This window comes from Lasiodiplodia theobromae (genome assembly GCF_012971845.1).
Source record: "Lasiodiplodia theobromae strain AM2As chromosome Unknown scaffold_5, whole genome shotgun sequence".
NCBI lineage: Eukaryota > Fungi > Ascomycota > Dothideomycetes > Botryosphaeriales > Botryosphaeriaceae > Lasiodiplodia > Lasiodiplodia theobromae.
The window spans coordinates 1,080,753-1,100,450 of NW_023336541.1; the positions used below are offsets into that span (position 1 = coordinate 1,080,753).

At 60.3% G+C, this 19,698-nt stretch overlaps 4 protein-coding genes across 4 annotated transcripts; 1 reads left to right on the forward strand and 3 right to left on the reverse strand.

The window, feature by feature from the left end:
• Nucleotides 1-1,471: 1,471 nt before the first annotated feature.
• LTHEOB_2176 (Cytochrome p450) lies at nucleotides 1,472-3,181 on the reverse strand (the record flags this gene model as incomplete). Its single annotated transcript, XM_035510959.1, has 4 exons — nucleotides 1,472-1,631; nucleotides 1,687-1,853; nucleotides 1,924-3,051; nucleotides 3,104-3,181. The coding sequence occupies 4 exons, from the start codon at nucleotides 3,179-3,181 to the stop codon at nucleotides 1,472-1,474; spliced, it is 1,533 nt and encodes a 510-aa protein (XP_035365116.1).
• A 1,123-nt stretch (nucleotides 3,182-4,304) lies between these two features.
• LTHEOB_2177 (Nonribosomal peptide synthase) lies at nucleotides 4,305-10,897 on the reverse strand (the record flags this gene model as incomplete). The annotated part of the gene is made up of 2 exons (XM_035510960.1): nucleotides 4,305-10,295; nucleotides 10,508-10,897. 2 exons carry the CDS (start codon nucleotides 10,895-10,897, stop codon nucleotides 4,305-4,307), a joined length of 6,381 nt encoding a protein of 2,126 aa, XP_035365117.1.
• A 1,709-nt stretch (nucleotides 10,898-12,606) lies between these two features.
• Nucleotides 12,607-13,980, forward strand: LTHEOB_2178 (Aerobactin siderophore biosynthesis protein iucb; the record flags this gene model as incomplete). The annotated part of the gene is made up of 1 exon (XM_035510961.1): nucleotides 12,607-13,980. The coding sequence occupies one exon, from the start codon at nucleotides 12,607-12,609 to the stop codon at nucleotides 13,978-13,980; it is 1,374 nt and encodes a 457-aa protein (XP_035365118.1).
• An 893-nt stretch (nucleotides 13,981-14,873) lies between these two features.
• Nucleotides 14,874-19,101, reverse strand: LTHEOB_2179 (ABC multidrug transporter; the record flags this gene model as incomplete). Its single annotated transcript, XM_035510962.1, has 2 exons — nucleotides 14,874-18,866; nucleotides 19,006-19,101. The coding sequence occupies 2 exons, from the start codon at nucleotides 19,099-19,101 to the stop codon at nucleotides 14,874-14,876; spliced, it is 4,089 nt and encodes a 1,362-aa protein (XP_035365119.1).
• Between the last annotated feature and the right edge of the window lie 597 nt (nucleotides 19,102-19,698).

Sequence of the window (19,698 nt, forward strand, 5' to 3'; positions counted from 1 at the left end):
ATCTCTAGGACACTGCTACCATTTCCCCAGTGGTGGACAGAAACCGCATTGTCGACAGTCAATGGATAGCTCGGACGCATGCGAAGCCGAGACCAATCAAAGACCCATGAGGGCCAATCATCCAATTGCTGAGTAACAAACTCGTCGACGAAGAGTAGTTTGAATTCCTGGAGGAAGTAAATCGCAAGGTCTGTGAAGATTTTCTTCTTCGAAGCTCCGTATTCTGGCGCCATCTTGAGGGAGTGGTCTTTGGCGACTATTCCAAGGAGGGCAAATACTCTGTCCCGTGGATCCAAACATGACTGTCGATAGGTGCGAATGAAAAGCTTGGGCAAGGTGTCCATGGGTCTGACGCCTTTCAGGCTATACTCAAATACGACATTGATGTGCGGAAAATAACAGAGGCGACTCGCATCAGAAAAGACCTGTTGATAATATTCGGCGAGCTTCTGCCAACGAGTGATCTTGTTGCCGCATATTATGTTGGCACCCCGTGCTAAAGCAATCTCCTGCAGTATCCAGAGTCTTTTGAACCAACGGCGCGAGAGGATCGAATACGAAAGAGGGATAAAGTCTTCGAGTGTCGTTTGACCCGGTAGTCGTCGGTGATTGAGGAAGTCCAGAAATTCGTCGGTCTCGGCGGTCCCCTCCCCAAGGTACACCATGACGCGCGATGCTGAATGATATATCTTCGGCATCATAGCGACCTGTCGATTCCTTTCCTGTATGGCTGATTGGTTGATACTGATGGCGTCGACCCACAGATATCTGGTTTCATTTGGTAGACGAAGTCGTCTCAGTGCAGCCTCGCAGTTACGAGTGACTAAGATCCTCCGATCTCCAGAATCGCACCAAACACTTCCATTCAGAGATTGATCACCATTGGAATCTGCCCAAGTGTATGAAAGCGCCTCGTAGTCTGGCGGGTCTTCAACGTCGCATACGATGAATTCAACTTGGACGCTGCTTTCGAATGGTCCAGGAAGGAGGGAAACTAGTCGTATGTCATCATGACCCTCAAGTTGATCGTATTGATATAGCCTCGCCAACTCTACCTCTCTCGGTGGATCTTGATTGAGCTTCCGGCTCTTGCGATCTGGACTGTCACTCCGCGACATGTCGAAGCGATAAAAAGGATGAACTGCGGTCTGTAAGCCGGATGTAAGTAGTCCCAAGATGAAAGAAAAGTTGACCGTGGGCACAGCAAGGCTGAAGTGTGTTGTGCCCCGCCCTTATCGTGCGGCTGCTGAGTAACCAGCCTTTGTCAGCTTAAACCAAAGCAGATGCCACGAAACAAACGCCAGTTGATTGCTGATGAAAGTCGTGCCGATTTACCAGCATTAGTGGATAAATTGACCCCTTTCTCGTTTATTCTGAGTTTAAAGGCACTTTTGAATGAATGGGTGAATATAATGAACAAATTTATGGGACAAGGTCCCACGGAGGTGATTCACCTCACTCTCCAGCTACTTTATGTTTTATTGGCTGGGATAAGCCGGGCCATCAACGGAGGCTTGTCCCACAAAGTCCACGACTTCTGATTGATCCAGTTCAGACTCTCCTCACAAAGCTCGATATCGAAGGCCCACAGTGTCCTTGCCAAGATCAGCCGTATCTCGTGATATGCGAGGCTGTAAGCAAGATCATTAGCGAGGCTCTGAAAGGCGGACGTGGGAGAGTGCTTACTTTTTCCCGAGACAGTTGCGGGGCCCAAACGAAAAGGGCTGCAAGACGTCTTTGCTATCCTTTTCGAACCCTGTTCCATCCAGCCAGCGCTCTGGTATGAGGGAATCGGGGTCGCGGAAGTTGAGGGGAGAGTGATAAGCAGAGTACTGGCTGACAAACACGGTCGTCTAATTCAACCCACACATTAGTCAATCCTGTCCTCCTCAAAGTGGATTTCACGTAGGACGTGACACTTACACCACCAGGCACCCACTTCCCACAAATCACTGCACCCCCCTCAGGAGTCTGCCGTGGCCCTCCAATAGGTACCGGCGGATACAACCTCAATCCCTCATGCACGCACGCATCCAAGTACTTCAGTTGCTGCAGATTCACCAGGTTCATCTCCTCCTCAGACGTAAACGCCCCGCGAATCTCACCCACAAGCTTCTTCATCTTTTCCGGATTCCGCAGCAAGTACCACGTCAGCCCGCTCAAAAGCGTCGCCGTCGTCTCCGTGCCCGCCAGCATGAACAGCGCCGCATTCGAGTGCATCTTATCCGCGTCCAACTTCCCGCCATCCCGCAGCACCAGCTCCCAAATATCCGCCTTGCCCGGCGGCGGCGCGGCAGCGAGCCTCCGCTCCACACGGTCCACGGCGTGCTGGAAGTGCTGCTTGCGCATCTCGAGCAACCTCTTCGGCACCAGCGTGCGGTACACGTACCGCAGCACCGGGTACTCCTGCGTGATGCGCGCCATGTCGCCGGCCTTGAAGCCGCCGAAGATGGCAGAGACCCACGGCGAGTACTGGGAGCTCTCGAGCTGGTGCAGGGGCTCGCCGAAGGTCAGGTCGGCCATGATGTCGAAGGTGGTGAAGTTGTAGAGCTTGACGAGATCAAACGTCGCCTTCTTCGCATCGCCGCCGCCGTTCGCGATGTTCTCCCTCGTCTTGGCGATCAGCAGGTCGACATACGTGCGGATCTGCGCCTCCTGCTCGATGAGCGCGCGGTGCGAGAAGGCGTTGGAGAAGATCTTGCGCACGCGGCCGTGCTCGTCGTCGTCGGGCTCGGTGACGAGCGAGTTGACGCCGTTGACGGGCTTGTTGTAGAACTTTGGGTCTTTGACCGTGGCTTTCCGCCCGCCCGTGCGGTGGCCGTAGATGTCCTTCCAGGCCTGCGCGTCGATGTAGCTCAGGCGGAGGGGCGAGAGCCGGACTACGGTGCCGTAGCGCCGGTGCAGCCCTTGGATCCAGGTCGTTTGACGCCCGCGCAGCGTGTTGTACCAGAAGGGGATTGCGGTTGCTGCGTTGAGTTTCGGTCCGGGGTATTTGGATAGCGGGCCGAGGTAGGCCCCGTAAATGATGCTGCCGAAAAAGTGCAGGGCATACTGGATGGCATGATTAGTGTTGATCTTGGCGTTTTTGAAAATTGCTGCTGACCAAAGCCAGGATGCCGCGGAGCAGCATGGCCAAGGCGCTCTGCTCGTGGGGGCCGGTTTGCTCCATGGTGGGGTCCATTGATCTCAGATTGTGGTTCAAAAGATGGCGGGACCGTTGAGGTGACACAGGCTTTGGTCTTCTCCAAATATTATAAATTAGCGTGATGCAAGTGGGTTTCAAGCAACAGGGTAGTAAGCTTTCCCCGCACGGCGCTAGCCTCGGCCGACAGGATTGGTCGGCGGTAGGGAATTATTTCCGAGCAACACGGGCTCGGTTCGTCGGTCCGTGGGGCCATGCGACCGTTGGGTTGGTTGATAAGCTGTCAGATGGCCAATAAGGACGTCTTTCAAACTATTATTTTCAGTCAAGTACTATAGGTGCGATGAATCCTTCCGCGTTGGAATCACGCCACTCGGTGGCAAAGGAGAATCTGAAAGACTTACGTCAGGCGGGGACGGAGTCTACGGTTAATTTCTGCAGCGGGGCAGCTTCCTGTAGGAATTACTACAGCATCGAGTAACGTGCCCAGAGAGAATGTTACGACCTGATGCGGCGCGTGTTCGTATAGGGGCGGCCTGAGCGATAGTGTTACTCGGTAGCGCGAATTCCCGGAGCCGGCGCTCAATTATTACCTATACAGGGCTACTCTATTCTGGACTAAAAGCAAAACTGTATAATTCAATCACGCTAAGCTAAATCTGCTAATCTGCTCGGCCGATGTTTCAGAGCTTAATTGCACCACCTGCTCTTCGGTGGGCATACTTAACATGCCAACCTTGCTCAGGATCGTTGACTCTCCGCTTACTGGCTCGGATATCCATGTGTTCTACTCGCTTTCGCTGAAGTATGAAAGGCTCGGCATGCAGAAACAGCCATACAGCCAGTGCCATGAATTCACAACCCCGCCGTAGACCGCTGCACGCAACTGGATCATGGCATTTGTCCAGTAGGAAATCACACCTCTCAATTCCATATTCGCAAACAGCCATGTTGTCGGATTCTACTTTGCTTTCGGAGATCAATGCAGTCCACGTTAACTGTTAATGCAGACGTTGAGATACATCATTGGACCCAATAATTAAAACAACAAACAATTGATATTTCCCAGTAATCAAGAAAGACAACAGAACCTTCTACCAAACACAACGACGAAAAACTAACAAAACATCAAAGCCACCACCTCCCCATCACACACCCCTTTTCAAAACAGCGGCTCATCCGGCCTCGCCAACAACCTCTCTACCGCCCCACAAACCTCACCCAACAACTCCTCCGCGACATCCATCTTCCCCTCATCCGCCTGAATCCCATACCAGAACTTCCCCCCGCGCACAAAACTCACCACCCTAACGGGCCACGCGCGCTCAGGGTGCGGATTCGCAATCTCGACCCGCGCCGTGCCGCCCGCAAAGGGCATCTCATCAAAGTCGTCGACGTCCTGATGATGCACGATGCTCTCGAACCACTCCCTTCCTTCTCCTCCCCACCCCTCGCGCAGCCCGCACTCCTCGACCAGCTCCGCGAAACCCACCCGCTCAAACGCCACGCCCCGCGCCCGCTCATCCTGCACGCGCCGCAGCACCGCTGCCGCCGTTTCTGCTTCTCCTGCTTCTTCGTCGTCCGAAGAGGCAGAAAAACGCACGCGGATAGGCACGAACCCATAACACGGCCCGACCACGCCCGCCGCATCGCCCAGCCCGTCAACCTCCACACCCCTGCCCGTCCCGACGCCGCCGAACACGACGTCGCGCACCCCATGCCTCTGCGCCAGCACGAGCGCCCATGCGGTGGCCAGCAGCGTCGCGGGCGTGACGTCGGCCGGGCGCGCAGAGACGTCGACGGCGCGCTGCGTGAACGCGGACCGGGCCGTCTTGCTGGTGGCTGACGACAGCGCGGGATGTGTTGGCGTCAGCTGCGAGCCGGCGAGGGCGGCGCGCCAGTGCGCGAGGGCGGCGGCGTGGTGGGTGCGGGTGGAGGCGGCGAGGGCGTGGATGTAGGTTGAGAAGGGCGGGGTTGCGGGGATGATTTCGGAGACCGAGGTTGGGGCAGAAGAGGAGGAGGAGGAGGAAGCGGCGTACAGCAGTTCGACTTGCCGGATCAGCTCGGGCAGGGAGACGCCGTCGTACTGTGCGTGGGAGAGGCGGAGGGCGAGGCAGTTCTCTTGGGCGCCGGCGATGTAGAAGAGCTTGAGGAAGGGGGCGCCGAGGGCGAGGTCTGCCGCGCTGTCGAGGTCGGCGGCGAAGAGCTTGTTTGCGTAGGCCTCGATGTTGTTCTCTTCCTCAGGTGCGTCGAACTCGACGACCGGCGTGGCCAGAGACTCCAGGATGACTTGCAGGAAGCGGTTGCCGTGCTGCACGAAAATGGTCCGCAGGATCTCGTGGTGGTCAACGAGCTGCTGGCAGCAGGCGAGCAGGCGGGCGCGGTCGATGGTTTGTGGTAGGTAGAGCATCGTGTACTGCACGGCGCTACGGCACGCGGGGTCGATTGTGGCCGCGATGTCGCGGGCCTGCGCGTCAGTGACGGGGAGGACGTCGGCGATCTTCCACGACGGGTCGGCGAGGGCGGGTTGGATGTCTTGCGCGAGGAAGGCGTCGATGTCTTCGATGTCATCGAGAGCGGAGAAGGGAGCGAATGTCTTGGCCTCAACGGGGGCGACGTCGGTCTCTTCCAGCGCGGCCGCCATGTCGGAGAGGCGCATGCGGCGGAAGACGTCGGCGACTGAGAGCTTGAAGCCGACTTGTCGAGCGGCGGAGACGAGGCGCATGGCGAGGATGGAGTCGCCGCCGAGGCGGAAGAAGCTGTCGTCCCGGTCGATATTGGAGGGGTCGATGCCGAGGAATTGCGCCCACAGCTTTTGGAGCTTGCGTTCTTTGGTGGTCCAGGGCTTGCTGTCGATGCCCTTGGCTCTGAGTTGGGTGAAGGCTGTTCGGAGCTTGAGGATGGCGTCTTGAGACAGGTGAGAGCTGATGGCATCCAGCTGCGCCCTGTCGACCTCTCCAGGCTTCAGGGGCATCTCCTTCAATGGGATATACGCCCCGGGAATCATGTAAGGAGGGAGAAGGTCTGACAGCGCTTTGTTGAGTCCGAGCAGGCGCTCTGCCAGGTTTGCAGGCAGACTGGTAGCAACAAAAGCAGGGAGTTCGTCTTCGGTCAACTCCAGCTTGACCAAGTTGACGCTATCATCCTGAGCCCGAGCCTCCACAAATGCCACAAGAACCGGCTCCTGGGCTTTTTCAGGAGTGATGATGTGAGAGGCAATCCAGGTAGACTCGGGAAGCAGACTTTCCAGATAGCGATCAACCTCAGCGAGGTCAATGGCACGGCCTTGCAGCTTGGTCTGAGACTCTTTCTTGGCCACGAAGAGGATAGCGCCGTCGGCGCTGTACTTGACCAAATCGCCAGTCCTGTGCACCTGACCTGGACGGCCAGGAACAGAAGAGCTGCCCTGAATAAGCCAGGTGGGATCTTGGATGAAGTCGACCGAAGCCAACGGCCCCTCGACGACAAGCTCACCAACAGTGCCAATCGGCATCAGCCTCTCCGCATTCGCCGGATCCACGATCCACGGAACAACAACCGAAGGATACGGATCACCCGCAGTGACGTGCCCGGCAACAAGGCGAGGCGTAGCCTGGTCAACGCCAGCAGGCGGTGTCCTGTTCCACTGCCAGATCTGCTCGCGGTCCTGCTCCGTCAGCAAGCTGATGTCACCCACCGATACGGGCTCCTCCTTCGCCAGCTGCTGAACCGCCGTCTCAAACTGCGCCAGCACCCTCTCCATCAGCGGCACAGCAACGAGCCCGGAATCGAAACTCGCCATGACCAAAAACCCGTCCCTCCGCAACGAACACACCAACATGAGCGGATACGAATTAAAATGCAGCGCCTCCCTCGCCGCATCCGTGCCCCGAAACTTCGGCGGCACATCGTCTCCATCCTCCTCTCCCTTCTCCTCAATCTCCCCCGGCTGAATCACCAGCCCAACCTTCACCTCACACGCAATCTGCGCGTCCGGACTCACGCGGCGTATGTGCTGCATGCCCACATGCTCGTACGCCATCCGCGCGAACCCCTCCTCCTGCACCCGCAGCAGCCACTCCTGCACCGGCGCCCCGCGCTCGACGCGCACGCGCACCGGGACCGTCGCGATGAGCGGGCCCTCGAGCTGCTCGGCGCCGGCAATCGGCACGCTCGCGCGCCCGCTCATCGTCTCGCCGAAGACGACGTCGCCATCGCCACCTGCGTGCTGCGCCGCGACGAGTGCCCAGGCGGCGCGGATGAGGGTGCTGGGCATGATGGTCGAGGTGGAGGACGAGGGACGGTGGAGCGGGATGAAGCGCTCGACGAGTGCGTCTGGCGCGGGCAGGTAGCTGCGCGACGGCAGCGCCGGGAACTGCGGGCCTGTCGCGCCGGATAGCGCGCGGCGCCAGTAGTCCTGCGCCGCGGGCTTCGAGATGCCGTGGGTCAGGTGCGCGACGAAGTGCTTCATCTGCGACGGGCGGTGCGTCTCCTCGCCGCGCCAGGCGCGCGCGACGCGCTCGAGCAGCAGCGGCGTCGAGAAGCCGTCGTAGAGGGCGTGGTGGATGGTCCAGACGAAGTAGTGCTTGCTTTCCTCCTGCTCGTCATCGCGGACCAGGGCCCAGCGCGACAGCGGGGTGCCCAGGCCCATCGGCGCGGCTTGCTCGGCAGCGATGTAGGCTGATAGAGAAGATGCGCTCGTGTGCCAGGCGATCGGCTCGCGCACGACGACTTGCAGTAGCCCGTGGTCGCGGAACTGGACGACGCGCGTGCGGAGGATGGGGCTGGTTGCCGCGGCGGCGTCCCAGGCGGAGACGAGGCGGGTAATGGTCGCGTCGGCGGAGGGGGAGGACGAGGGAATCTCGGCGATGCGCTGGGCGACGAAGCTCTTGGTCGAGCGCGCGGTGAAGGCCATCAGGACTTCTTGCAGCGGCGTGCAGGGGTAGATGTCTTCGATGGCGGAGGCGTCGACGCCGCACAGTTCGGCGGCTTCGGTGCGCGCGGCGGTGGCATTCCAGGCGGGATCTATCAGGGAGAAGGGGGCGACGTCGTCCTGCTTGGTGGTGGTTGGAGTGGTTTCTTTGGCGACGCTGGCCATGGCGGAGAGCTTGGGGTTGCTGAAGATGTCGGCGACGTTGAGCGTCAGTCCGTCCTCGCGAGCTGCGGCTGCCAGTTTCATCGCCAGGACCGAGTCTCCGCCTAGAGCGAAGAAGCTGTGGTTGATGCCAATCTCGGCCTCTGGGAGGTTGAAGATGCGGCTCCACGTCTTCCGCAGACTCGTCTCCGCGGGAGTGGTTGGCTCCTGGACCTCACCCACGGATGTGCTGGACTTGTCCAGATCTTGTAAGACCATGGTGGCGCCTACCTGACGGAGAACCTTCCGGTCAGTCTTCCCGGAGACGAGGGCGGGCATGTGGTTGATGGGGATGTATGCTGCCGGAACCATGTACTTCGGAAGCACAACCTTGAGTCTGTCGTCCATCTCCGACATGATGGCTGCCACTTCGGCGGAGAATGGAATCCGTTCCACCGGAGCATCGCGATCCTTGGTGGTCTCGGTCTCTGGGTCTGAGATGAATGCAACCAGCATCGGCTGCTTGCCCGGGCCCTCTGGCTTGATGACTTCAGCCGCAACACGCACTCTCGCCGGGAGCTGAGCTCGCAAGTGGTACTCGACCTCTCCCAACTCTACGCGCTGGCCTCTCAACTTGACTTGAGTATCCTTGCGTCCAACGAAAACGAGGTACCCGGAGCCATCAGGGTCGTACTTGACGAGGTCGCCAGTCTTGTACACGCGGCCCGTCCTGCCCTCGACGTCCCCAAACCCAGCAGTCAACCACGGCGGATCCACAATGAAGGCCGCAGCCGTCTTCTCCGGGTCGCCCATGTACCCCTCGCCGACACAGGGGCCCTCAACCAGCAGCTCTCCCACCGCCCCCACCGGCACCAGCTTCTCGTGATCCTCCCGATCAACAATCCACATGACACCACCAGTGCCGGGCCCAATACTCACATACGGCCTCCCCGTCGCCGCGCTGTGGTTCGTCGTGCACCCCACCCCGACCTCACTCGGCCCATACCCATTCACAACCCTCGTAGTCTTCCCCCAAACCGCCACATCGCTCGCCGTCACCGCCTCCCCGCCCACGCCTAGACTCCGCAACCCGGGCACGATATCCGCGTCCAGAATCCTCGCCACGCTGGGCGTCAGATTCGCCATCGTAACCTTCGCGCGGCGAATGAAGCCCGACAGGTCATTCAGCCTCTCCGCATCCGACGGAATGCACAAGCACCCGCCATGCGACAGCGTCGCGAGCATACTGTCAATCGCCACATCAAACGCGTACGACGCGAAATCCAGCACGCGGGAAATCTCGTCGTACCCGACCGCCGCAGCCCGCGGCAACGTGCCAGAGCCGTACGCGCCGTGCGACAGCATCACGCCCTTCGGCTTGCCCGTGCTGCCGGATGTGAAGATGACGTACATCAGCGCATCCAGCGGCACCTGCGCGGGCAACTCCGCGCTCAACAGCCCGTTCTCCCCTTCGAACGTCTCGGCGCAGACAGGCACCACGACCGCGCCAGGCGCCATCGCCTCCCCCAACCCCGCATGCCTTGCCGACGTGAGGACGTACCGCGCGTCAACCGTCTCGGCAATCGTCTGCAGCCGCGCGAGCGGTTGCGTGGGATCCGTGAGGGTAAACGCGGCGCCCGTCTTCATCACGGCGAGGACGGCGATCACCGTCCAGCGTGACTTCTCGAAGCAGAGGGGCGCGATACAATTGGCGCCGAGGCCGAGGGCGCGGAGGTGCTTTGCGAGTTGGGTAGAAAGGGAATCTACCTCAGCGTAGGTCCAGCGGCCGTCCCAGGCGTCGATGGCGAGGGTGTGCGGGTGCGTGGAGGCGCGGGAGGTGATGAGGGTGTGGATGGGGGCGGGGATGGTGGGGGGGAGGGAGGCGTTCCAGTGCCAGATTTGGGTGAGGTCGGAGGGGGTGGGCTGGAGAGTGGCGGAAATGGGAGTTTTGAGGATGGTGGGGGTAGTGAGGGTGCTGAGGATGGTGAGGGCGGATTCGAGGTGGCGGTTGGCCATGTACGAGGTCATGAAGAGGGTGCGCCATGTTGCTTGAAGTCCCGGTGTGCCGTCTTGGGTAGTGATTTTGATTTTCAAGGTCCACTGGAGAAGGGTCAGTATTTGGTGTGAGTTGGAAGAGAGTGGTTTGTCTGGGAGTGTTGGGATGGTAAGTCTGATCGTGGGGATGTGAAGTGCTCATCAGTGTGCAGGTTGACGCAACACGTATGTCGATGAACACTCCACCTCTTCATGATCAGATAAGATCAAAGATCAAAGTGACAACACTTCCCAGACAAACCACGTGAATGACGTACATCTTTGCTGTTCGTAAAGAACAGTGTTTCTCCAGTTGCACAAACACTTTCAGTGTCAGGAAGCGTCCGTTGCCGTGCTGACTTTACAGCTTCAAGCAAGCTTCCTATCGAGTCGTCGGGCTTGAATGAGAGATCTGCTGCCGACAAGGCTGTTTCAACAGCTGCTCCATCATTGATACTGTATCCCCACGTGAACTCGATATCACTGATATCGACGTATCGGGAAAGCACAAGCACCCATGCCAGAAGCAAGACATCGGCCTTGGTGCAGTCCGAGGCCAGTGCTTCAGGAGATGGCAATGGACCCTCGAACGCAGCGAAGCACTGCTGGCCATCCCCGTTGAGCAGTGGGCCTGCGTCTATAGGGCTGTCCATCCGTGGCTGCTCCATTGTTTCTGTTTGGAAAACGAAAGGCGGGGGTGTGACGACGACACTTTTTCACCGCCACAAAGGAGAGAAAGGGACGGTAGGGTTCGGCGGGATCCTGCAGGAAACAAACAAGCTCTATCTTTCTTTGTGCGCGCTGAAGACCTCCCGCGAGAAGTACAATTCACATGATTGCAAAGACCACGCGCCTTTTGCCGCAACAGGCACTACGAGCGTTCCGAGAAACGGACTACTGCGGACCTGCCCGAGGCAGTGTTACGAGAGAGAGATGTGACTGCCCGTGCCCCCCGGTGGAGAGGTCCGTCGGAAACGAGAACTGACGACGACGCCACGCACAGCAGAAAAAATAAAAAAATCTGATAAGATGCGGCATCGGAGAGGGGCCTTGCAGCGGAGATTTCCTTTTGGTTTCGAAACACGCATGCAGGCACATGCTTGCGTACGTTATCTGATTTTGCCGTCTTCAGCTCGTCAGGCGCGGTTGGCCTAGCATGTGGCTGCAGCGCCGGGAGACGCCACAAGGCATCCAGCCCCAGCCACCGAAAGCCCACCAGCCCAAAACACGCCAGTAATGCGTCCAGCGCGTCAAGTGCGCGTAGAAGCTCTTCTGAGTAAAATCCAACAAAATGCATGGAAGTCATGACTCCAGGTATCCACACGCGTGATCCTGCTCGGAGTCTAAGGTGGAGCGAGGTCCGACAAGGCTGCAAGGGGCGGCTCGCTCGGCAGAAGCCATCCATCAGTGGAGTCCTTCAGAATTAGGAAGTAACGAGCGCATGTCGCCATACAACCATCAGATTAGACAATCAGATTAGACAAGAATTCGGAAATCCCGAATGGAGTGTGTGCCAGTCCTGGCGCAGGGCGGCCCGAGTCGAGAGCTGAGCGTCGATTTTGTGCGGTACGGCCGCGTCATTCGAGGGCGACGCGTGCCTAATGAAAATGGTAAGAAAGTGTGGGTACCCCGGTCGCCCCTATTCCATGGTGTTTTAGCTATAGGCGGTGAAGATCGTTGTGCTGACGCGAGCAATCGTGCCCGATTGATTGGGCCGGCGGCCCCACCAGTTATGCTAAGCCTTGCTCCATGTAGGCTTGGGCGTACAAGCTCAATTCTCGGCGGTGGGCCTATTCTCGGCGTTACCCGCACGAAGACTACGCATTACTCTTGGTCGCCGGCACTTGGCATTGGGTAATGATCAGAGCCATTCTCCTCGCGATCACGCTCCCTGTCGTCGTCCATGCTTTGCAGTTAGGAGCCAATGGAGTAGAGCCGAACTGACAGGGGGCGAGAAGCCAGAAGCACTCCCGTCAGTGACCAATCTAATCTGATTGCGCCAGCAGAACTGCCAGTCTAGAAGCTTGATGGGTGCGGCATTCGCCAACCTATCAGCAGGCTGGAAGAGGGCTGATCATAGCCTTTACAACACGCTTGCGCGGCAACTCACCGAGCTCCATGTGAAGCACCTCCTCGGAAGAAAAAATTGAGTGAGAGCAAAGGCAGAAGCCACGGCGCCCGCCAGCCCGGGCGAGACGGTGCGGCGGAAGGGGAGACGCAGCCATGGGGATTCCGTAGTAACGAAGTCCAGATGGCCTGAGAGCGGCTTCGGACTTCTCCATCGACGGCGAACCTTATACACCTGGGCCCCGGGAGCTGCGGCGAAGGCGTGCAAGTTTCTCGTCTTGGAGAAAGAAAACACATCTCTACCTCAAACATGTCGTTGCAATCGATAGAGGCCTTCCAGTTCTCGGACAGCGAGCGGCCGTCGGCGGTGGCAAAGCTGCGGCTGCCGCACCCCTACCTGACCACATACTACGCCGTGGCCTCAGGCAAGACCTGGACCGACAACGGCAACACGCCGCTGCTGCGCGTGCAAGAAGAGGCCAACACGGCCCAAGAACTGCACGACCGCCTACACGACGACAACCTCCTCTTCAGCCTCCCCAAGCAGGACACCGCCGACGCGGACCTGCCCCCTCTCTCCAACAACACCGCCTGGGCGCGCGCCCGCCGCTCACCATGCGCCGTCTTCACCTGGGATGAGAGCACCGCGCCGACCTTGGGCCAGCTGTGGCTCGCCATCTACTTCATCCTGACCATCGCGCCCGACCTCGAGACCTTCCGCATCACCCTGCACGGCGCCGACCACCAGCACCTGGCCGCGGCGCTCACCACCTCCATGCTCGCCCTCGCGCACCCCGCGCCCACCTCCCCCAGCGCCCCCTTCGCCGAAACCTCGACCGCATCCGCCAGCGACTCCGAGCCGGGCGCCGGCGAGCTGCTCGTCCTCCGCAGCGCCTTCTGGCAAGGCGCCGGCTCGCCGTTCCCAGGCCGCGCACCCTGGACGCCGACGCCGACGGCCTCCTCGCCGCAGCCGGTGACGGAGCTCTTCACGACGCTGTTCCCGTCGTCCCGCGTGCACACGCGCGCGCCGCAGCGGCCGGCCAAGCCTGCGCCGGGCAGCGTCGTGTACAGCCGCTACATACCCGCGCTGGACGAGCACTTCTCGCTCATCGCACTCGACTGGACAAACCCCTCCCACGTCGCGCTCTTCCACACGTGGCAGAACGACCCGCGCGTCGCTGCCGGCTGGAAAGAAACCGGCACTCTCGCCGAGCACACCGCGTACCTGCGCCGGCAGCACGACGACCCGCACACCCTCACCGTCCTCGGCCGCTGGAACGACGTCGCCTTCGCATACTTCGAGATCTACTGGGCGGCCGAGGACGCCGTCGGCGCGCACTACGACGCCGGGGCGTACGACCGCGGCCGCCACTCGCTGGTCGGCGACGCAAGGTTCCGCGGCGAGTACAGGGTCGTCGGGTGGTGGCCGTGCGTGATCCATTTCTGCTTTTTGGATGATGCGCGGACGGGCGCGGTGGTCGGCGAGCCGATGGCGGCGAATGCGACGGTTATGAAGTACGATTACATGTTCGGGTTGAATGTGGAAAGGTATATTGACTTCCCGCATAAGAGGGCGGCGTTGGTGCGGTGTAGTCGCCAGCGGTTCTTTCATCTGAGCCCGTTTAATGTGGGATCGGGTGGCAGGGTCGGGGGGATTAGTTTGCCGTTCCCGTCGAAGCTGTAAGTCGTAGGGTTGGGCTGTTGTGGTGGCTGTTTTGGTGGCCGTTGTGGTGGCGGCTGTGGCTGGGATGGAAAAGGAAGTAATCGGGCGTTTTTTTGGTGGCGCTTTTTTGGGGAATGCGAATCATGAATCGTTGGCCGCGTCACGGCGGGTGACACAAGAATTAAACTTTGCTGCACATTCCTCGCTCGAATGATCAAGTCCTGTCCACGTGAGCAGTCGAACACAGTGTCTGCACGTTTTTGTGCATTTTTGAAGCCAGTCGCGGTGTGCTGAAGCTTGACTCGACGGCCCACGTGCAAAAAGTGTAGCCTGCTTCGTAGTGCATGAACAGATCAACGTCTTCTGCGACACCTGGGGTGGCCTGAATTGACACGAGCCGGAGACACTTTGATGGACAGACATATGAGAATTCGGAGTCTGTAGGCCGGACTGCGAGAGCTGACGGTGCGATGAGTGCGAACAGGGAAGTCGAAACAGTTTCAACACAATGACAAGGGATGGATGGAGGTTGAAAGAAGCGCCGTGAATGAGCCGGTGGGATGTAATAAAGTTATTACTTGTATAATGAGAGAATTGGGGCCCCGTAATGCGCGTAATCATCTCGCAGGCGCACTGATTGGCTGTCGGTCGAACGCACGTCCTATTTCACACTTTAGTGTGTCTCTCTTTCGTAGCCAAAAGTAGGGCGCTTACGCGGCCAGTCGGTCCGAATCAATTCAACCCCCACCGCCTACAGAGACCTCAGCTCATCAATTTCTCAATTCGACCAGACGTGCAAAAGGCGCAATAACGCAAGCTGAGTATTATTACCAACAGATACTACTGATACTGTCCATCATCTCCCCATCCATGCACAAAAAATTACGACGACGCTTAACAAACAAACTCCCGCTCTACTCGGCTGATGTCTGGTGCAGCACATTCGTCCTGTACGACTCGCTGCGCTCAAACAGCTCGTCGTGCGTTCCACGATCCACGCAGCGGCCCTGCTCAATGAGAAAAATGACGTCGGCCTTGCGAATGGTGTGCAAGCGGTGCGCGATAGCCAGCACCGTGATGCCGCGCTGTGCCACGGCCTTCGTCAGCCCGTCCTGCAGCAGCTTCTCCGACTCGGCGTCCAGCGCCGACGTGCTCTCGTCGAGGATGAGCAGGCGGGGGCGGCGCACCAGCGCACGCGCGATGGCCAGCCGCTGCTTCTGCCCGCCCGACAGCCTTCCGCCATTCGGCCCAACGACAGTGTCGTAGCCGTCGGGCAGCGCAGCGATCACGTCGTGGATGTTGGCGAGGCGGCAGGCCTCCTCGATCTCGGCGTCCGTGGCCGCGTGGCCCGGACGCGCGCCGAGGCCCAGGTTGAAGCGCACGCTGCCGTCGAACAGCACGCTCTCCTGCGGCACGAGTGCGATGTCGTCGCGGAACGACGCGTCGGTGGTTTGCGCGACGTCGCGCCCGTCGACCAGCACGCTGCCGCACGCCGCGACGTACATGCGCTCGACCAGCGCGATGATGGTCGATTTTCCTGCGCCGCTGGGCCCGACGAAGGCCGCGAACTGGCCTGGCCGCACCGACAGGCTCAGCCCGTGCAGCACCCGCGCGTTCGGCCGCGCCGGGTACGCGAACTCGACGTCGCGGAACTCGATGCCGATGCCGCCGCTGCGCTCGGCAGACACGGGGCTGGACGCCGCCGACGCTTCGACGTCCTTTTCCTTCTCAGACGACGCCGCGGCGTCGCCGGGCGGAGGCGGCGCGATCCTGCCGCTGCCGGAGAGGCGCTGGTCGGGGTTCAGCTCGATGACGTTGAGGATGCGGGCGATGGCGGCGCGGGCGCTCGACACCTCGGGCGCGAGAGCGAACATCTGGCTCCACAGCTGCGCGCTGACGAGCAGCGAGAAAACGACGATGAGGAACTGGGCCTGGCCGTAGTAGCCGGAGATGATGTTCTTGGACCCCCACCAGTAAGCCAGCGCATAACCCAGGTTTCCGATGAAGTAGGCCGCCGCCAGCCACAGGCTCGCGTGCAGGCTGACCAGCGTCGTTTCCTCGCGCGGCCCCGCCAGCGACCGCCGGTACGCGGCCAGCGTCTCGTGCTCGAGCGACAGCGACGCGATGGCCTTGATCGAGTTGGCTGCCTCGACGCCGATGCCGACGGATTCGGCGTACGCGTTTTCGTGCCGCTCTTCGAATTTAGCCAGCACGCGCAGCTGCTGGATACCGACGCCCAACAGTAGCGGCACGATGGCCAGGCAGACCAGCGCGATCTTCCAGGCCACAACGTGCGTGAGGACGATGGCGGCGATCAGGTTAACGACGATGGAGAACATGGTGCCGATGATGGACCCGCTTAGCCCGCCCAGCAGGTTGCCGTCGTTGGTGATGACGGACAGCAGGCTGGCTGGCGTACGCCCCTCCGACTGGTGCCACTGCAGGTCCTGCTCGAACAAGGCGCGGAACGACAGCACGCGCACGCGGTACATGATCTTCTCGGCGACGTAGCCGAAGCCGGACCAGCTGATGATGTTGGCGAAGAACTCGATGATGGCTAGGATGAAGAACATCAGGCCGAAGAAGCGGCCGTGCCAGCGGATGCTCTCCTCGCTCTTGCACGGGTTCAGGCTCTGTACCGTGTTTCCGAAGATGACAGCTTCGGCGGAGAAGGCTCCACCGACGATGGTCGCGCCGAGAAGGGCGAGGAGGACGATGAGGAGGTGCGGGCGGGCCATGCGGCACGTCTCCGCGATAATGTTACCCAGCGACCTGTCCGACGGCGATCCGGAACTCTCCTCAGCCTTCTCGTCCACAACTTCCTCGGTGGATGCTTCTGCTTTCTTTTCCGTAAGCTCTCCGATTGGCGTCTGGTTTTCTGATGCGGGTGCCTTCTCAATGGATGTTCCCTCGGAAGTCTCGTTTAGAGATGGTGCAGCGGAAGACGCCTTGGCTTTCTCATCGCTGCTCGAGTTTTGCAGCCTCACGAGATCTGCGTAGGCACCCTCCTTCGCCAACAGCTCAGCATGGCTGCCCTCCTCCAACACCACGCCGTCCCTCAGCACGATGATTTTGTCAGCCTTCTTGATAGTCGACAAGCGGTGAGCAATGGAAATCATCGTCCTTCCTTCCGACACCTTCTCGATGGCGCCCAGAATGGCCTGCTCACTTCTCGAATCCAAGCTCGCAGTGGCCTCGTCCAGAATGAGAATCTTTGGGTTCTTGACCAACGCTCTAGCCAGGGCAACGCGCTGCTTCTGGCCACCGCTCAGCATCCTGCCGCCGGGACCAACACGGGTACCAAGGCCGCCCTTCAGGTTTCCAATAAACGTCGCCGCGTCCGCCTGCTCCGCCGCGCGCTGCACCAGCTCGACAACCAGCACCATCTCCGGGCTCAGCTTCTCCGCCGCCTTCAGGGGATCCTCGCCGCGCTCGCGCACCGCCTCGGCAATCTGTGCCAGCTCCGGGCCGAGCAGGGCTTGGCGGAGGCGGTCGTGGGCTGGGTCGGGCGAGTTCACGAGGCCGTGCGCAACGTTTTCGAGGATGGACCGGTCCAGCAGCGTGGCCTCCTGCTGCACGAGCGAGATGTGGGCGCGCAGCTGGCGGGCGTTCAGCGTGCGCAAGTCTTTCCCGTCAAGCAGCACGGCGCCGCCGGTCGGATCGTACAGCCGCGACACAAGCCCGGCGATGGTCGACTTGCCCGAGCCGGACAGGCCGACGATGGCCGTGTGCCGGCCCGCCTCCATCGACAGCGAGACGGCGCGCAGCACCGTGGCATCCGGCCGCGAGGGGTACGCGAACGACACGTCCCGCAGCTCGATCCGGCCCGCAACGCTGCCGTCGACGGGCACCGCCTCGCCCTCGTCGCTGGTGCCGTCGATGCGCGACGCCTGGTCCATGTCGCGGCGCAGCTTGGCGAAGGCGGCCGAGGCGGCGCCGAAGGTCTGCAGGTACGGCGCGACCTGGCTGAGGACGAGGGTGGCGTCGACGAGGATGAAGATGACGGTGAAGATGGAGCCGACGCCCACGCTGGAATCGTTGGAGGAGCTCACGGCGTCGGCGATGATGCGGCTGCCCTCCCAGAAGGCCAGCGCGTTGGCCGCGTACGCGATGAAGTACATCAAACCCGCCTGCACGCCCGACGCGACCGCTTTCTTGACGCCCTCGCGCTGCGAGCGCAGCAGGTCGGCCGCAAACCGCTCTTCCAGCCGCGCGTTGGCGCTGAAGGCGTGCACGACGAGCACGTTGGACAGGCCCTCGGACGCGAGGGCCGCGGCGGAGGCGAGGTGGTCCGACATCCGCCCGGCGTACCGCTCGATGAAGTAGTTGCCCACCCAGCTCATCAGCATGTACGCCGGCACGAGCGAGACGAGGATACCCGCCAGCGTCGCGTGCTTGACGAACGCGACGACGTATGCCGTCACGAAGAAGGATGCGGAGGAGATGCAGATGCCGACTTTTTCCGACGTCCCGTTGCGGATGCTCTGCACGTCGCCGTTCAGCCGCGACGACACCTCGCCCCCCGGCAGCTTGTCGAAGAACGACGGTTCCTGCCGCAGCAGCGCCTTGAGGTACTGCTCGCGCAGGCGTTGGGCGAGCCGGGCCCCGCCGAGAGACCAGCACGAGAGGTGGATGTACATGAAGCCGAACTGCGCGATGGCCAGGTACACGACGTACAGGATCTTGCCGTCGACCGAGGACTGGTACCCGGCATCTTGTGAGCTGTCGGAGCTGCAGGTGGCGGAGTTGAGGTCGTCGATGAGCTGGCCGAAGATGATGCCCAGCAGCGGGAAGGGGATGCCCGATGCGATGGCGCAGACGAAGCCTGTGACTAGTAGGAAGATGTCGAGTTTGGTTGGTTGGGCGTATATGAGGAGTTGGAAGTATTGCGTGAAGCGTTGGATTTGCTGGAGGGAGGGGTTAGTGGTAGGTCTTTGTGATGACGTTGGTGTAAACGGGCTGAAACGTCCATCTGATAAGATTTGCGGCTTGCTGCACTTCTCGTTCATATGGATGCTGCCTTGTGCAATTGGGTTTGTCACTTACCTTGGGCTTTTCTTCCTCCTGCTCTGTATTCGCGGGTGTGGTTGCAATCGCCGCATTGGCGGCATTGCTGTCCTCCGCATGCGAAGGATCAGGCATTGTGTCTGCGTTTCAACAGATCCGCTGGAGCTGGGGTTGGGATCTATCGCAGGGCGCAGAGCTGAGCAGCAGCAGCTAAACAACCTGGAGAATTCCAGAAGCCGCGCGCAAGGGAACACCAGCTGCCAGGCGTCTACGTAGACGAAAAAATCCCGATGTCGGTTCGAACGAAAAAGCATTGGGCAATGTCTCTCATCAACAGAGTAGGTGCATGCGTGGAAGAAACGGCCTAGATCTGATTAGATTGACTCCACCTATTTTTTTCCTTTTACAAGGTGTGGAGTCAGCAACGCGCGGTGGCGGCGCCGCCGTAACTACTACTGTGGGCTGCTGCAGGGAAGGGGGGGCATGACGAGCTCCGCGCCGCGCGCACGGATGTCGCCGTGTGAGTGTGCCCGTCCGGGGCAGCCAGGTACGTTGCCCGGAGAGCCTGGGCCTCGCAGGGGTCCGCGCCTAGATCACAACGCCATAGCCATGGCTCGGTTTCCTCCTATACCTTACACACGCGTTTACGCCGCCGCAAGGAACGGCTGCTGCACACGACACCGGCAATCGATTGATAAGATCATCTGCAAGATTTTTTTCTCTCTCTTCACT